Consider the following 19,126-nt stretch of genomic DNA (forward strand, 5'->3'; position numbering starts at 1 on the left):
GCGATGCATGACGCCCCTGTTCCATCCCCCAAAAACGAAAGAAAAAATATATATATAAAAAAAGTGGAATTAAGGGGAAATTCATACATTCAGGGTGGGGGGCACTGAGTAAACATGAATTATTCTGATTGTTATCGGAGCGGAGAGCACTCAGGATCAAAGAAATTCGACCACACTCAAATCCCAAAGCGTGAAATATTCTCAACTTCCATTTCTACGAAATTATACTAAAAAATCCCTGGGGCAAAACGGACCCCTTGGATTCATCAATTTTCCCTTTTTTGTATGTATGTCTGTATGTGTGTGTATGGGGAATTTTTCCATTGATTTTCTTTGATTGCTCACCCTCATCTCCTAATTAATTTTTTTTTTTCAAATGTAGATCTCATCGGGCCTTATCTATCGCAGTCAATAAAAATTGATTTCATCCATCCATTTTTTTTATTTTCAATTTCTTCGGAAATTCGATTTTTCATGATAGCTCTAAAAAAATAATATTAATAAATTATAAATTATATATAATTATTAATATATTAATTAATAAATGATATTAATTAATTTTTCCTCTTGTTTGATGTCCTCTTGACCGAATTTGAAGATGGTGACAGCAATAATCGCTTTTTCAATTTTAGGGGAATCCCAATTTTTTTTCCTACGAAATCTCGGCGATATCTTCGTATACCAGGCAGAAGATAAATGAATGGTGGCTGAAAAAGTTTATTTGAACACCATTAACTTGAACTTTAGTCATAAAAGTAGTTACCGAATCATTCTATCTAATGAAATGAGAATGAAAGGTTATTTACAAAAGAAAAAGATAACACGGAAAATAACCGTTCGGAAGCATATTGATAATTTTTTTAGCAAAGATAAGTATATGATGAAGAGGAATTCCCCAACTTGTTTTCACTTCCATCTTTATAAAAATCCTGACATTTTTACGTAATTTATATAATTATGTACTGATTCTATTGAACATCTGAAAGAAATTTGTCAATATTTTTTATTAAAATATCCGATAAAATCATTGCTAAATAAAATATCAGAAAACATTCAGAAATTCAACAGAATCTTTAGATAAAGCGCAACGTTTTTCTATTGAATTCGTCGACGTGCAGGGGTTCTGGATAATAGTTCTAGTGTAAAGCGGAATAATTGCGTAACTTCCGGTAAAATTCCCCCAGAGGTAATTAAAATGTCCTCAGACGCCCCATCGGGTCGTGAACACCGAAAACAATGAATTTTTGAGTGAGAGGAATTGTCTTGAGAATTTTTTTGATTGTCAAAAAATTAGTCATCGGATTGATGAATTGACGGCGGTAGAGAGGTACCAGAGGAATGTCTAGGGCCAGACGAAGCCATAAAAATTAATTAGACAGCCCCAGGGCCCCACGTCCTCATTCCCTTTTTTTCTCTTTTTCCTTTTTCGATTCTTGATACCTGCCGGGCCTGTCATCGATTCTCCAGTGATTGATACCAGAATTTTTCTTCGGAAATTCCTTCAGGGGTTGAAACACACGATCGGTGGAAGAGATCATTTCCGAATTGTCGGAATTACTGGAAAGTAAATAAATAAAATTACGAGATATGAGTAATAAATTATGTAATTATACTTACCACTATACTACCAGAGAATATTTATGTATTTACCGGAGGATATTTTACATATTTATAAAACCAACAGGTGATTATTCAAAATTTCTGTTGTGAAAGGGTTAACTAGCATAGGGTTTTTGCAAATATCTTGGAATTGAAGAGAGATAATAATATTTTCATTAAGATCATTTTTGTAGCTCCCATTTTTCTCTATAAAAATGTATTCGCAAAAAAATTGCTATCTGCCTTCAGTTCCGAGGTATCACCTAAAAACTGAACTTGACTAGAATGTATTCTTCTAATTCACCACTTTCTTGCAGATTTCGAAGAATTCAATTCGGAGGCGAGTGAAAAAAAATTATAAGTTCATGACTATGAGAATTGCAAAATCGATTGTAGACAATCGTATGATTCCCAATATTCCTCCATTATTATCGCTGACAATGAGCTTTTACAATGAACTTCACTCGACGCACAACTTTAACCAATGAAATCTCGTCCTGTCACTCCCGTAAATTGGAAAATGCAGGAGAGAAAAGTGTTATCTCGACGTCAGAAAAAAATGCTTTTAGTTTATCTATAAAGAAATTGGGGGCCCAAGAGTATTCACCTCGGGGGAAATCCGGCCCCTCGTTCTCTGTTCGGAATGCCGGTAATCAGTCTAATTAAGTCGTTCGAACGTTAGAATTTTCTTATTTTATTCTCAGATAATTTAGATGTTACATGCCCAATTTCAACATGTAGTTTACAGTTTATCATTTATGCCACCCGTCGGCTTTTACTTTTACGACCTGAAGAGAATATTTCGGGCCCTAGACCCCGCGAGGGGTGCGGACACGTGGGAATTACAATTTTTAGATGAAATATGATGGAATTTTTTTCTTTAAATCAGTTTCTTATATTATGAAGTAATAGTTATTATTATTATTTGAAAAACAAATCGGAGGAATGACCTGTAGAAATTTTATGTGAATTTTTAGGTAAAGTGTAAAGTAGAATTTAGCTTTTGAAATTTCCTTTTAGAAAATTCAGAATAACTTTTTTTTAAACTTCTACTCGGCTCTAATTAATTCCGTTATTTTGATTTATTCCGACACATTACGGATATACCGTAGCCATCATAAATAGTATATAGTAAATAATATATATAGGTGATTCTTTTTATTATCATTACAAGATAATACCTGATATTAAGGGGGCAAGTCAGTGCTGAATGACCAGATATTTCCTTGAACATTCTTGAAGAAGAATAACTTTTCTGAATACGTGATTTACCAGTCGGTGCTGCGATATTCAAGAGTATTTATGTCAGTACCGTGTCTTAAATAATTAATTTATTCATCATTCGCTCCATCATATCACACATCACACTCGGAATTGACATACGAAACGTGCCGCCACATGTTTCTTATTTATTTCATTCAATTTGATAATTTTCTGCTACCGTTCTCAAGAAATGTCTCAAAACGTACCGTCAATGTCAATACCGTGACTTTCTGAAAATGTCCTCCAGATGCCATACTGATTGACATGGGTACTTGAAAATTAGTCCGCTCGGAAAGTACATCAATATCTTTCTACCAGATTCTACCAATGTGTCGACGATCGTTCGACTGAGGCTTGAGGAGCATCCGAATGGCCGAGGTACTGACATAGATATCACTATTTCTGTGGAATCACCCATATTTTCTCCATCGACTGTTTCTTTTTTTTTAAAATCAGGTATAACGGAGTGTCACCGTTTCTCGCCGCACGGCTTAATTAATGATTTTTTAAATTTTTGATAAAATAATATTCAATCCAAATCCTATCCAACGACTCCCCTGACATCACAGAAAAATGTGGAAAAAAAATTCCCCGCAACCAAAAAAAAAACGAAAGTTTAAAAAAATTTTTTTAAAACCGTTCAAAATTTTTTTTTTCGTGACGTCAGAGGAGTCGTTGGATAGGATTTGAATTAGGTAAGAAGGGGAACAGGATAATTCTCGATATAATTTTAACAAGAAAAATTGTATAGATTAATATTGTTAAAATATTATTTAACAATAATTTCAAAAATCGATATATAAAAATGGCGTATCATCCGGCTTGCATTGCTAGTGAGCCGCGGATAGTTCCAGTAATAAAAAAAATTATGGGATCGACGGAGACGATTGACAATTGACAATAGAATTTCCAGTTGGCGGAGTAATTGATACATTACAAATGGTCCCACCAGGGACCTGAAGGACAACCGATACGAGGGAGACTACACAGTTGAAGTTTTGTGATACCCCATGACGGTATCGCCTTTACGCTTGGCTACTTCCATTTCCCCCTAGCTCTCGTATCCTCTCTTCCCCTAAAAATGACAAAAACAATTCACCCCTTACCCCTGACCTGAAGCTGAAAAAATTCTAATGGATGTGGAAAAATTCAACCGCTAATTGCGCTTTTGCTATGGTCAGGTGTGAAATTCGTCTAGTCAGAAAGTCGATAATTTCTCGGGTTCCGGGGCAAATGAGGAATTTTAGAGGGAAATCGACGATGAATGGGGCTTTTGTTCTGGGTCGAGAGAATTTTCAGGTGCAAATCATCGGACTGGCGTATCGCCAGGAGAATTCATCCACTATTTTTCATTCACCAAAATTTTTCTCATTTCACCGGTAATTTGTTTATTGAATCATAGCCCAAACCCGGAAGATATCTGGATGGAAATTTTTCACCTGAAATGTAAACAAAAAGAGTATTGTTTTAATTTTTGTTTATTATTTCCTTTAGTTCTATTTTATTTTCACATTTTCAAGGGGAAAGTTCTTTCTTTTTGCATTGAATTTTGGAAAATTATTTTTATATCAAATTTTTTTATTTCAATCGGTTTAGTTTAATCAGTTCGGTAATTATGACAGTAATTTATTTTTAATTTTTTGGTGGTATTCCGAGTAGTCAGGGGAACCGCTGATTAAACCCGATTTTGATCAATTAATTAATTAATGCCTTTGGCAGGGTCGCATGCTGATTATCTCGAGGATTTAATTACGTAATTGAATGTGTGTGCGCGTTTTACATCACAGTGCAGTCGATAAACAAAATTCCTGCCGTAGATAACTTACCGATGAGTCTAGAAAATCATTAAAAAAAACTCTCTTCCTGTTTCCGGTATTTGTCTTCTCATCAAAAGCTCATAATCTTATGAAGAAAATTGGAAAAATTTATTCTCCACTGGTGCCTTATCCCCAGAAAACCCCGAGATATCCAAAAATTCTCAAAAACATCTGTAAATTGCATTTTTTTTTATTTTTAAATAATAATATCATAAATCTTTAAATTTTCAAACTTGTAAATAAGTTGTCAAAAAAAAATTTCCTAATTACCAAAACAAAAAAAAACTCGCATCAGCCGCTGAAAATTTCAACTCAATCTCAAATTTTTCCCAAAAAAATTCTCAAAATCTAAAAAAAAAAAATTAAATCGCTTCTCCCCAAGAAAAATTTTAAAAAATAAATAAACAAATAAAAATTCTGCCCAAAAGAAACTGCTTGACAAAAAGGGAGAAAAAATAAAAAAAAAATTCGCCCGAATATAAAAAAAAAATTCCAAAAAATCTCCACTGCGCGAGTATTCCCTCCCCCTAGGGACGAAAATTCCCCAAAATTCCCCAGTGGTCATTCCCCAACGACTCCCTCCAAAAATGAGTGGTGCCATTGGCAGCATTGTTTTTTGGTAGTTTACAAATAAAATGGCCGATATATGAGGCTTATTTTGTATGTGACGGTAATAAAATCCCAAATAATCATAAAAAAAAAGTAACCCCAGGTACAAAACCGAATTTTGGCAATTACCAGGATATTATGACAAGAGCGACACCATCAAAATCATCAGGAATACCAAGTGTTTGTGCGGGAGTGTCGCGTTACCAAGTAGATGGATAAGGTTGTCTTTTTCTCCACCGTGGGTTGACCGTGTGTTCGTTAGACGCCGCGGTGTCCTCTCTCTTTTTCCATTCTCCACCTCACCACCCCCTCCGCCAAAAGCCAAAAGAAAATTTCATTGAAAAAAAAACCCCCCCCAAAAGTGATAAACAACAAATCAACAGATCCACCATCCAAACCCAACTGCTGAGGAAAATCTCCAATCTACCACTTCTCCCCCAGATATCGTGACAAAAAAATCCTCAGCAGAAAGTGCTGTTGCCCAATCGCCAGAATTGCCGCCAGAATATCCTACATCACAAGTGCAGAACACCAGAAGGCTGTTTTGTTTGTAAACCATACCATCACGTTATCATTCGAGGAGGATTTATTCGAAGCCACCAGGAGGACAGAAGAATCAGGGCTCAACAATTGGCCACGTTGAACATCTTAACCCATCGACACGAGAATCAAAAGCCCATGTGAAATAATTGACGAGTCCTGAACAGTCGGGTAAAAACAAAAAAAAAAGCAAAAAATCTCTTGTCCAGATAAAATTTCCCTTGCCCCCTCAAATGTTAGATATTCCATCCTAGCAAATAATCCTACAATATCCACAAAAATAATCGACTGACAAATGCAATTATCATCGTGATTGAAAGCTGTGGGCAATCCCCTGGCAGGTATCCCCCTATCCACCAAAATTCCCCCAAAAATTCCCTCAAAATCATCAATAATTAACAAAATAAACAGTGCACAAGATAAATCGCATATAAAGCGTCCCGAAAAGGGGCGCAGATATGCGAGAACAATATCACCTCCCCCCGTAGTGAAAGAAGAGATCGAAATTATTCAAAATATTGACAACAACATTGAAATACTGGAGTGCAACGGTTACATCTATCACTTAGAGCCCATTAAGATATATCCCGCCGATCAATTAGTTGTTGTTGATACTGTCGGTGTGGACGAGGAAATAGCCCCAAATGATACACCTAAACAATCGGTTATACTCGAAGCTGATCCATTAACAGTGGCAAACGATCAGGATCAGGATCACGCAACCCTGGCCAATATGTGCACAACACCTGGCAATGCTGGCACTGGTTTTGGGTATGCGTGGTCATTCAATCCACCAAACGAGGGTAGAGAGACTAATCAATCAGATCTAACAGCAAACATAAATTATGCTGTCAACAACAATCAGGATCAGGGAACGAGCCAGAAAATTCAGGCTGATGTCAAGCCCAAAGTAGCCAATGCCAATCAGCCTGGACACCGTAGACAGGTGTTTCAGATGACAGACAACTGTCAGAATACCCAGCAACAGCAGCAACAGCAGCAGCAACAACAGCAACATCATCAAGGTGGTGGTGGTGGTACAAGTACTGGCGGTCACAATCAGAGTCATAACACCCATCAGACTCACGTAACACACGTTCGTACAAAAAAACATCACGATGTCTTCTCACTGACCTGTGACAAGGGTGGCTGCAACTGCGATGCATCACACACAACACCAGCACCAACAATATTTCCAAATACCCTCGTCTTCACCACGACAGATAAACACGCCATGAGTAAACACTTTATGACACCAATTGGTCCAATACAGCTGACAGCTGAGGAGTGCAATGAGATACTGATGAAACGAGCTGCTGCTGCATCAAATCAGGCCAACACCAACAACGTCAATCAGAGCCAGGAGCACTTTGGTCATGTTGTCACACACGTTAATACAACCCAAATAGACACTAAGGTCAAGCAACAGGACATGGGGAGCCAGGCGAGAGTGCCCAAGGAGAGGCCCTACTCGTGCTCAGAATGTGGCAAATCATTTCTCCTTAAACATCACCTCACAACGCATGCCAGAGTTCACACTGGTGAAAGACCTCACATATGCGTACACTGTGGCAAGAGTTTTGCCCATAAACACTGTCTCCATACGCATCTACTGCTACACAGTGCTGAGAGGCCGTATCAGTGTCGAGAGTGTAAAAAGTCATTTACCCTGAAGCATCACTTGGTAACACATACGAGGGTACACACGAGAGAACGGCCGTTTGTATGTCAGGAGTGTGGTCGGGCTTTTCCATTGAAAAGACATCTCGTGACACACAGTAAATTTCACTCAGGGGAGAGGCCATTTGTTTGTGCTGAGTGCGGCGAGTCTTTCTCCCAGAAGGATCATCTGACGATGCACTCCAGGTTCCATGGGAGTTTGCATCCTTTTGTTTGTTCAGACTGTGGTGCTACTTTTCAGAGGAAATTTGAGCTCGTCAATCATGGGAGGCTGCATGGCAGGGTACCTCACTCGTGCACAGCGTGTGGAAAGGAGTTTCTCCAGAAGAGGACACTTCTCGCTCACATGAGACTACACACTGGTGAAACACCATTTGCCTGCACTGTATGCGGTGAAGCTTTTCCCAGAAAAGCTGACCTCGTTGCACACTCCAAGATGCACAACGCTACCAATACTGATGACAAGTCTCTCACATGCAGGTAAGCATCTTTTTTTTTGCTCATTTTTTATTGTTTTTTTTTTTTGAGGGTCCGTCTGTGGACGGAAGCTTTGGTTAATAGTAATTGTCCAACAGGGAGTGTGGATTGGACTTTTCTAATCGGGAAGCACTTACTTTGCATTTGAGGTTACACTCTGGAGATAGGACACTTGTTACGGATCTATGTGGACTCGCTGCTGCTTTCCAACAGACACCTGGACACTTTCTCACGACCAACGCCACGGGAACGCATCAGGTAAATTTCATCACGTCGAGGCGAATTGCTGCCTTTAAATCCACGTGATGCTTCAATGATAATCAATTAATTTTCTCTCTGTAAAACTTCAGATGAACGGACCAATAGGCACACCAGGTGTATCGCACATGCAAAGTGCAACGCAAACATCACCTCCAGCAGGCAGTGGTCCAAAGCCAAAGCCTCACCTGTGTCCAGATTGTGGTCGTGGTTTTGCCCAAAAGCACGGATTGTCCCAGCATCAGCGACGACACAGCGATGGTAGCTGTCACATAAGATCGCACGTCTGTGATAAATGTGGGAAGGCATTCTTCCAGAAGAATCATCTGCTGCTACACCAGCGTCAGCACATGGATCCACCACCGAGTATATTGAGACAACAGCAGAGGCAAGCAGCACAAGCTGCTGCCCAAGCTGCACAGCAGGGACCACAGCAACAGGTTCAGGCCCAACAACAGCAGCAGCAGCAGCAGCAACAGCAGCAGCAGCAGCAGCAGCAACAACAGCAGCAGCAGCAGCAGCAGCAAGTACAGCAGGTACAGCAGGTGCAACAGGTACAAGCCCAGCAGCAAGTGCAGCAGCAGGTACAGCAACAGCAACAGGTACAGGTGCAGCAGGTACAGCAGGTGCAACAGGTACAGGTGCAGGTGCAGCAGAGCCAGCAAAATCAGACGTGTACTGTCGATACGAAAGCCATTCAGATGCAAACTATTGAGCAACAAGTGCAGGAACAAGTGCAGCAGCAGGTGCAACAACATCAGCAGCATCAGGCGTGCAATGACGATACTAAGGCGATACAGTTGAATGTTACCATGTGAAACGATCCTGGTGACAATTATGAACATTGTGAGGAATCAGCACGACGTACACAGCCTGACGCTGCATACATGCACCCACTTCTCTTGTACTAACAATTTTACACACTTGGTGATGCATTTTGACTGGGTGGGGGTCAGTGGTTTGATGGATTTTTCGGGATTCTGCACATATTTTTGAAATTTGGGGGATGGAGAAATCTGTCAGATCTTGGGGGAGGGGTGGAGGGAATATTTTTTTGAATTTTGAGGGGGATTTCTGGGGCCTGGGGGGAGCAGGAAATTTTTGGCGGGAGTTTTTCAACACTTTTTCTTTTTCTCTTGTTGTTTGAGAGGAGTGGAAAAACTTCTGGGAAAGATTTCTCTGGTTCTGGATGAGCTCCAGATGTTCGATAATGACGATTGATTTTTAATTTGTGAATTTTTGATATAGTATTTTTACAGTTATCAGATTCTTTCGAATTACCAAATATTCGGAGATTAAAAATTGGTCGTTTACTCAAAATGTCAGAGAGTGTTTAATTGAAAATGGGAGAATTATGAGGTTCTCACGTGTTACTCAGGCCCTGGGGATCAGGGGCATCCAGTTGAAATGTTAACTAAATTAGTTATATTTAATATATCTAGATGACGAAAATTAAAATGGAAAATAACTGATGATGGAAAATCGAGCAAAAACAATAGACTAAAACAGGAAACAAAATTCATAAAAAAAAAAAATTTTGAGGATAAAAACAAACAACTTAAGAAATAAGCAAGTAATCGATTTTATTACAAGAGTATATATAAAAATTATACATATTATATTCTAATTCTAACTGTAAGGCTTGTAACAAGAAGTAAAAAAAACAGACAAAAGAAACAAAAAAATAAAAATAACCATATATTAGTGTTTTACATATATATTATTATATATATTATACATACTTTATGTCAAAATTTATTTTCTTTGTTCTCTTTCCGTTTTTTTTTATGGAAAAAATTCGAGTACTAAAAGATTCTCCTATTATGCGATACGAGCAAATTTCGGATGAGAAAGAAAAGGCTAAAGATTCAAACTGAATCATGCGAGGAAAAACATTAATTTGTCTTTTTTAAGTTTGATTAAATGTTTGTTTTTATTGATAGAACTACATTTGCAATTTATAATGAAAATGGGAGGAGCCAGGGGGGAGGAGAAAAACGAAGAAAAAGTATACATATTGAATAAATAAAAAAGAAAAATTAATTCACGCGGAATTGTTATTTTTTGCCGAGTTTGCTAAAATTTTTTATTTATTTCTATCAATTTTTTTTTTTAATCTGTCTGTTTTTCCACCCAATGTTCCGAGATTGGGGTGAGGGGGGGGAAATCCCACGGGAAAAATCGCGCCAATTTTCTACGCATTAACCCTCTCCCCTCCCCTAATCCTTTTTTCCCCCACTTGAATCATCGGAAAAATTCCCCAGACAGCCCCTAAAAAATCCCCACACCATCGGTCACTAGCTCCTGGAAAAAAGAAATTCAATTTCTTTGTTTGGCCATCGGAAAAAAGGAATTCAGCCGATAGAAAAAAAAAATCGAGCGTCACAGCTGGGGGCAAACGATGGAAAAGAGGGGGTCAAAGAGGGGCAAACGGGTGAAGGGAAAAAAGGAGGGGTAGGGGTTAAATCCCCCTAGCGGCGATGTCCGGAGACTAGGGAAAACCACCAGACGCATGCGCTCTGGGAAGCCCTCCAGTGCCAATGGCAGAAAACTCAAAATAAATCGAACATCGGCTTATGCACTGGCTCCTGAGTGCAACGAGGACAGGTATAAAACGTGTTGTTAAATTAAAAAAGGATGTAAAACGAGTGAAAACGGTATCCAACGGCGAACAGTTGAATATCTCTGTCGTGACCCCCCACTTTCAGTGTCGACACACGACTCGGTACGTACAGATATCCTACCGAGGATAAATCGAAGAAAACGAATTTTCCCCCAAACAAATATCGCGTGTTTGAAATATATTTTCGAATGAAAAATAGGGGTTCGCGTGGCGCCTAGCGACAGTTATGAAAAAACTCAGAAACAATTTTTCGTGTAAGACACGAGTGAAAATTGTCTGAAGTGATTGGTGTTTACCTCATTGTTCGCCAAGTTTTTTTTTTTTTTTCCAAGTTTTTAACACCGAAAACAGTGAAGGGAACGAGAATTCGCGGTTGTGCCTGTTGGCTGTCGCCTCACGGATGCATATGGAGGTAAAAATATGATAATTATTTATCTTCATTTTTTGTCCCATGGATTTTCCTTTGTTTGAAGGTAAAATTTCTCGGTCTACAGTCGCATGTTCGATCGTCCTGTGTTTTTTTCACATTTTATTTTTTTTATTTTTCTTTTTTTTTTAGTGTTTTGGGGGTCCGGTGGGTGAGAAAGGTGACCCCTGTGAATTAATAAATTTTAAAGAATTTTCTTTTAGTGATATTTTCAGCGTGGAACGAGGGATTTATTGGTTTTAACGTGCGAGCCTTCGATGTTGGGTCATTTCAACTACGCAATAGCACATTTCTTTGTCTCTGTATTGGATTCAAGTGGTGTCTCCATTTGTTCAATTCATCAATCATTTTTTGTAATAGTTCATGATTAATAAAGTGAATTTTTGGGATACTGTTTTCACCTCTGGGAGATTTTTCGTGGGTAAAAATCAATGTTTTATTTTCTGTCCTTTGTTGCCATTTGCTTGTCGCTCTGTCTCACTTCCTCCGATCCGGATTTGTATACATTCTCAGCTGATAGGGACCCGTGTCAGCTGCCCAGAGACAGCGATGAGGGCCGGAGTGAGACGAACGCTCAAGTGCATCAGACATAAATTCATTATTTCCATTTTCTTCATGTTTTTCCACCATTTTAAATATTTTTCCGCAGGTCATTCTCTCAATTTTCCAAGTACCAAACTCAGGTACTTTTCAGTTGCACTTCATCTATTGAAGCCAATTGGTGTTGTTTCTGTTTCCTTTCTTGTCGTTTTGTAGGGTAATCTAGACCTACTCCAGATAGCAACAACCCACATGGCACCAGTCAGACGGAAATGTAAATAAATTTGTCGCTATTCAATAATTAACAATTTGTTACCCATTTCACATGATTTATTTTTATCACTTTGGAGACAACAATTAATAAAAAAATCACAGAACTCATATCATGAATCGTTTTTTTCATGTCCCTTTGAACAATATCTTGTGGCTGCCCAAGATTTTTATTGCAGTGCCATTCGACAAATTTTTTTGTCAATTGCTCAGCAAACGCAGCTCTCACTTGCACCAGGACCTCGGGTTTTCCGATTGAATGAGAGGAGCCTGAGATCCAAGTGGGATTTGAACTTGCAATTCTCAGATTACTAAACTGATGCTCTTACCAATTGAACTCATGACAATCGATTGACAATCGATTGACAATCAATTGCGCTAACGATTTATCAGATAACCGACTGCCCATGAAAGAATTCAATATAAAAATCGGTATTCAATAGGAAAACATTTTGTTGACATTTTTTATATTGAGGAATAATGTCTTCCCCTTTGTTTTTTCCTTCAGTTCTGTCCCCAACACATCATTCAGACGCTGGCATTACCCGAGTCCACCTCGCGTGTAATTGAACCCCATGACTCATTCGTTTTGAGTCTGAAATTAAACATTATTAGCATAAATTCCGAGTTCTCTCGGTTTGTTGCTCCTCTATGAGTCGTTGTACCCTTTTATTCTCTCGTTTCGTATTTGATTTTTATCTCCAACAACGCGAGAGCTCGTGTCTTACCGCGAATATTTCGGCGATAAGATAAGGAGCATTATTAATTGTTTATCGATCACCGAATGTTGTCTATTTATTCGCTGTGAGATAGGGAAATTTTTATTCAAGTAGCTCAATGTTGTAAACCTGAAATAGTAAAGGATGATTGAGTAATCGTAAATAATTCAAAAGCTCGTGCCTCACCATTCGTGACTGAAGCCTTGCGCTATTAACTCAGCTGCAATATACAAATATTACCAGTGATACGTAAATATAAATCGGAAAGTTTATTTCCCGGGGAATAAATAAGGAGATCAAGAGAAATTCCGTGGGAAAATATTTTTATTTCGCGGTAAAAGACGCGATTCACTACAGAAGAATCAAAACACTTCGTTGACAACTTCAGCTTAAAGTTTTCCAAAAAATATCCATAAAATAATTCTCGCATTCTCAAAATATTCTGCAATACGATTTTTCTCAGACGAATTCCTTAATGCAAATAATTAATTATATTTTTGCTATTGAATTCCGTCGTGCGTGGGGGGCGTGAGGCGGGGGTGGCGGTGGGGAGGTGAAATCGATTAATCAATGAGATTGAGATTGAGGGAATTTTTGTCGATTGATTAAACCGAAAGTTGAATAATGTTATTATTTGTTCAGGTGTCCCCGAACCGGCGCTGTCTGAACCAGCTTAACAGCTGATCGGAGTACGAGGCGGCGGTGAACGGGGCCACAACTGCACCACCACCCCGCGAACGGATTAAAAAAAACCAAAACAATCGATTGTTTTTCTTCGACGATCAGCCACTTGATGAGAAGAAGGTACACCGTTCTCTAAAAAAAAAAAAGCCTCAATGAACTCACCGAACCAATTAATTCCATCAACACCTGAATGTTATCCATTATGTTATCCAATTAATAATCCGAATGATTCAATTATCATTTTGATCAATACAATTGAATTAAAATTTGATTAACTTGAACAATATTTATTTTTTGCTAATAAATTGAAATTTGCCGGTATTAATGAATGAAAATGGGGGAAAATGGTGGGTAATTGTTGATAATTTATGAATTGTTTGAAGATAGAACATTGAGGGGCCTGAGAAGATAACGGTGAGATTGACGCAAAAATGGTGAAAACTTTTCAAGCTTATCTGCCCTCCTGCCATCGCACTTACTCGTGCATACACTGCCGTGCTCACTTAGCTAATCACGACGAACTCATCTCCAAGGTTTGTTCCGTTCTTCAGTTTATTTCTGAGTCGCTCGGATGATTAATTAATAGCGCTCATTGGATTTGCAGTCCTTCCAGGGCAGCCAGGGTCGTGCCTATCTGTTTAATTCTGTGTAAGTTTATCTAATCAATGATGAAAGCGCATGAATATTCAGGGATTGTGGTGATGAATGGGAACAAATTGTTGCAGAGTTAATGTCGGCTGTGGACCTGCTGAGGAAAGAGTTCTGCTGACGGGTCTTCATGCTGTCGCCGATATTTACTGCGAGTGCTGTAAAACAACACTCGGATGGAAATATGTGAGTCATTTATTTCCTGATTTTTTGGGTGTACCAAATTCGGGGGAAAGCCTTCGGCTTCGTTCTGTGCGAGAACACCAATTAGCGGTTCCTATTGATTTTTATGAATTTTTATTTAACTGGAGAGTCGTACAATGAATTTATCGATGTAGAATTTTTTGGTAGCTTGTGTTTTCCACGGATATTCACGAATCTAATGGAAATAGCGGAATTTTTGTAATTACCTTTTTTGGAGAACGATTTGAGGAGTATGAAAAAGGTCATTATAAAAATTGTTGTACCTACGGTAGATTTTGAGATATTCGGGAAAATCGGCAACGATCAGATCAGGTGTGAGTGATTTTTTCCACTCGTGTTACATTTTCCCGTGATACAAGGAAAATTGCGGGAAAATTTGCGAGTTTTCTTTGAGAAAGTATGACTTCATTTATTGCGGTGAAAACAAATTGAAGAAGTTTTTTTTATGAGGTTTAATAAACTGGAATGAAAACAAAGAGTTGTAAAATAAATCGATTCATATTGAATTTTTGGATATTTTGGGTTTTCGGCGAATATTTACGAATCTAATGGAGATGATGTAATTTTTGTGATGACCTTTTCTGTGGGTCGTTTCGCGGGTTTCCTAAGAAGTCTTGACGAAAATTATGTTATCTCTTTTAGATTTCGCGATATTGGTGAAAAATCGACAAAGATCGAGATAACAATGAAAAAATCATTTGCAGGAGCACGCGTTCGAATCGAGCCAGAAGTACAAGGAGGGCAAATTCATAATTGAACTTGCCCACATGATAAAGGAGAATGGATGGGAATGAACCACCGACTCCAGGGTGAAGGTGGGGGAATCCCAGACCAGATAGTCCTCCACTGGAGCCCTTGATACAGGCAAACGACGCGAGTAAATAATTATTAGAGAGACAGGCTAAAAGCGCTAAACATAAAAACAATCCATACATTGTTGTTCTCATGTTTCAGTCCCTCGAGTCATAACTAAAACAGAAACTAATGAGTAAGGAAAATGACAAAGCATCATTACCCCTAAAACATAAAACAAAAAAAAAAACAAAAAAAAAACCACCAACGAAAGTCTGTGATTTCATTTGTGATTTGTAATCTTAGTAATGTTTTTCTGTTCTGGACAATTTCACTGGGAGATGAATGAAAAAATACCGATGCAGAAAACAATTTTGAAGTTGATGAAGACAAATCAAAACTTCACACAACTTCAAAATTCTGTTTTTTTCTTCCGGCGATTTTTTTGAAGATGAAAAAAACAAATACTTTTATCTGGATATTTTTTCACAGTGAGAAGGTGTTTCACGTCGCCGAGATGTTTTTCGCAATCAGAAAAACATTTTCGATATGAAAAGAAATATTTGAATTGAAGAAATGACGAAAGTCGATTATTGTGGAGGACGGGTTATTGTGGAGCCATATAGAGAGGATTTTATGACCGAAAGAGATGATTAAGTATTTGTATATTGAGAGATATTTTTGGAAATGCGAGAGATGGAAAAATTTGTTGAGACGGAGTTGAAGGATTTTTCGGTGAACTGGCTACAGTGGCGCCATTGTGGTGAATTTTTAGGAGGAAACGTGCCGACGAATAATTCGGGGAATCCCAAAGGTAACCCCTCATCTTTTTTCAATACAAAAAAAAACAGATTGAACAAATCCCCTAAAATTGAATAGACAAAAAATTGACACTAATTTTTTATCTTATCAATTCTCATCGACCTGTCCCCATGGATTCAAGGAGGCACGTAAATTCCCCAGAAAAATGCAATTGTTTGTGAAGAGAAATTGAATTTTCTCTCGATAAAAACTGATAAAAAAAAATGTTTAAATGAAATATGTAATAAGGGTGCAGCGGGGGTGCCACAGAATTTGCTGGACTGACTGCCTGCCTGCCGCCTCTATCGTTGGAATTTCACTGCCGATAATTCCTAATTAATTAATAGAAAGGGAAAAATGGAAGAAGAAGGTGCGAACGATGGTGGAGAAAATTGAGGATTTTAGAGGAAATTGGGATAAATTTACTGAGCCTGAGAATGCCCAGATTGTAGCCCCAGCGTAGCCTACTAGTGTTATGAGAAAAGCCTATATAAAATATTATAGGAATTCATTTAATGATTTCTGTGATTAACTGAAATGACGAGATGGAAAGCGAAATGTGATTATTGGCTCCTGCCCCGTTTTTCCAAAATATCTCTGAATCTAAGAGAGATCATTAAATTTTCGTCAAGACCTTCTTTATGCAGCGGATTGAGAGCTATAAAAAAGGTTCTAATACAAATTTCAATATCTCTCAAGGATTCAGAGATATTTGAAAATTTACTTACCAGTTGAATCCACTTACCCTTTACCGCTGCACTACTGATTTTTTTTCAACTCTTTTGTCCTCCAACGGAATTTTTCCCACTGCAATATCCCTCCCCTGATATCCCTGGGATATTAATACCCCGAATGTGATGAAGAATGCGAATGAAAATTGATCTCTTCATTTCACTTAATCTCAATATAGCGGATAAGAACTGTAAAGTGGGAGATATTTCAAACATAAAATTTGATGAAAAAAAAGTAAATAATAATAATAATAATTGTGAGAGATTGGAGGAGGGTAATGGTGTTAAATATCGATGAGAATGAATTTTCATGGTTGAATGGTATTAATACTGTATTATAGATAATCACTCATGTCTTTCTATTTTTTCATTTCGTCTGTGTAATTTCACGTAGCGAATTTGAATATATGACCAAATGGACATTCGGATAGTAGATATAATTTTGTAATTCATTATTTCGTTCATTTTCCATTAAAAGAAACAACTGTTTACGTATTTTTTGTTGTTCATTTGTCTTTTGCAGAAATCATTCGTCTTTTTACGTATAAAAAAAAATAGTAGAAAACCTAGAGCTTTTTATTCTAGAATCCTAGTGAATTTTCGATGATCGGTCTTGGAAGTAGGGAAAGATCATTAAAATACGCCGCCATCTTGATTAGATAGCCCCTCCCTTTGCCATATGGAGACTCAAAGATGGCGACGCCTTCACCTCGAATTTTTAAATAATCATTATAATTATTTCACTTCTTGATATCACTTCCAAATAATTCTATTCTGTTCTTATGAAGTGAACAATTTTTTTGAGCCATTCGTCAGATATTTTCATCCATTTTTCGCTGATAATCCACGGAACAGTTTTTCCATAATTTTAAAAGAAAAAATCTGTATGCTTTCCTATTAAATATCCAAAATTCGATAGTATTTCAATAGGATCTCTAGAGAAAGGACTAGATTTATCTATTTTTTTTTCATACGTATTTTTTTTATTCACAAATATTGAAATTTGGAGTTATTGTTTGTTGCACGTGCACGAGAGTGAATGTGAATTATCGTTTCAGGTTTCACTTTCTTCATACTCTCGTTGAGTGGAATAAGGAGATGCGTAGGAATTCCGTGTGAAAATTCCAGTTTTACGGGAAATATAAAGCAATTACCTGAGAAAGTACAAGTTTATCATGAATGATGCGGGCGCCATTTTGAAACGCCTGAGAGTCGCCATTTCGTGGCACATGACGAGCGGCCATCTTGTTCTCCAGTTATCAATCGATTATCGGTGTTTCAGGACTAGAGACAGGGAAATGGTCATTCGTTTCGTGTTTTCGAATGGAAATTTTCTGGTTTTTCAAGCCCAACGCCTGCAATTCCTCCCCCCAAACTCCGTTATCGAGATAACCCCAAAGAATCTTTTTTTATTTCACTCAACTTCCAATTCTTCACCCACTTAACGACCAATGACAAAAAAAATCATCTCGAGAATTTTTTTTCGGCTTCGGATGTCACGGGAATCGACTCAAATATTTTTCATGCATTAATTGGTAAATAAATTGTGCGAGAGGTTTTTACACTATAAAAATTGTTCCTCGGGATAAACGAATCCAATTTTCTCCAAAGACTTTGATGAGAATTCTTTCCAGATCCCCTTGTCATCCTCAACTGAAAATTGATCTCACCCTCAATCGCAAGCCATTCGATGCAACTAATTTTCGTGAATAAAAAAAAATGCACATTCAGACGACGAAACTAATAAAAACCAAAATTTGATGTATTGCGAGTGCTTGAGCGTATGACTGTGACGGCCTAATCCTCTACATGTCTCTCGAGAGTACTTTTGATATCAATGTGGTGAAACAAAAAAACTAAAATGACAAAAAAAAAATGAAAAAATATAATGAACTAATTATTTTTCTCCTCCAGTGTTTTCCCGTTTCATTGTACCTCCACCTGTTTGTGAAACTTGAGTTGAAATTTTATGTAAGAAAATTGTAGACACCATTCACAGTTGATTATTACATAGAGACTTATTCAATTCAGTTACACCAAGAAATAGAAAAAAAGGCATAAATATACGGAGCGAATAGGAATCTGATTTGTCGAAGTGGTCGAAGGGAGATGGAATCACAAGTTGATTTTTTTTATGAATAAAAATTTAAAAAACCGACTAACACCTGCCAGAAGTTCTTTCTTCTCCCATCGTATCATTGATTAATCATTAATAATTAATTAATCATTAGGTAAGTGGGTGCAATACCAACTTTTGATTAAATTTATTTGATATCTCGACTAGCCACCAAGCAACAGCCTAACTTACCAGAATTATGACAAAAATAGAGTTGGACTCCACTAGGTGAAGATGATGACCAGATCATAAATCATACATGATTTTTTTGGGGTTCGTACCAGCGCCGTACTCGCCGCAAACCCTGGGTAACGCCGTGCGCTGATTT

General features: G+C 37.7%; 2 protein-coding genes and 1 long non-coding RNA gene across 5 annotated transcripts; 2 read left to right on the plus strand and 1 right to left on the minus strand.

The window, feature by feature from the left end:
- Positions 1-569: 569 nt before the first annotated feature.
- Positions 570-3,201, minus strand: LOC105263032 (uncharacterized). The gene is made up of 3 exons (XR_891874.1): positions 3,069-3,201; positions 1,441-1,557; positions 570-707 (listed from the first exon to the last, which is right to left on the minus strand). It is a non-coding gene; the product is annotated as an uncharacterized lncRNA (long non-coding RNA).
- A 2,114-nt stretch (positions 3,202-5,315) lies between these two features.
- Positions 5,316-9,702, plus strand: LOC105263033 (zinc finger protein 432). Of its 2 annotated transcripts, none has more exons than XM_011298985.1 (3): positions 5,316-7,988; positions 8,084-8,243; positions 8,336-9,702. In XM_011298985.1, exons 1-3 carry the CDS (start codon positions 6,562-6,564, stop codon positions 9,059-9,061), a joined length of 2,313 nt encoding a protein of 770 aa, XP_011297287.1. In that variant the 5' UTR covers positions 5,316-6,561; the 3' UTR covers positions 9,062-9,702. The 2 variants fall into 2 exon arrangements, with proteins under 2 accessions (XP_011297287.1, XP_011297288.1); XM_011298986.1 differs by having other exon boundaries at positions 8,135-8,243.
- Positions 9,703-10,907: 1,205 nt separating this feature from the next.
- Ypel (Yippee-like) lies at positions 10,908-18,827 on the plus strand. Of its 2 annotated transcripts, none has more exons than XM_011298989.1 (6): positions 10,908-11,278; positions 13,465-13,626; positions 13,894-14,039; positions 14,111-14,154; positions 14,232-14,340; positions 15,063-18,827. In XM_011298989.1, exons 3-6 carry the CDS (start codon positions 13,938-13,940, stop codon positions 15,150-15,152), a joined length of 345 nt encoding a protein of 114 aa, XP_011297291.1. In that variant the 5' UTR covers positions 10,908-11,278; positions 13,465-13,626; positions 13,894-13,937; the 3' UTR covers positions 15,153-18,827. The 2 variants fall into 2 exon arrangements, with proteins under 2 accessions (XP_011297291.1, XP_011297289.1); XM_011298987.1 differs by having other exon boundaries at positions 10,909-11,278; positions 13,890-14,039.
- Positions 18,828-19,126: the final 299 nt, after the last annotated feature.

The sequence above is a fragment of the Fopius arisanus genome, unplaced genomic scaffold (assembly GCF_000806365.1).
Source record: "Fopius arisanus strain USDA-PBARC FA_bdor unplaced genomic scaffold, ASM80636v1 scaffold00012, whole genome shotgun sequence".
Lineage (NCBI taxonomy): Eukaryota > Metazoa > Arthropoda > Insecta > Hymenoptera > Braconidae > Fopius > Fopius arisanus.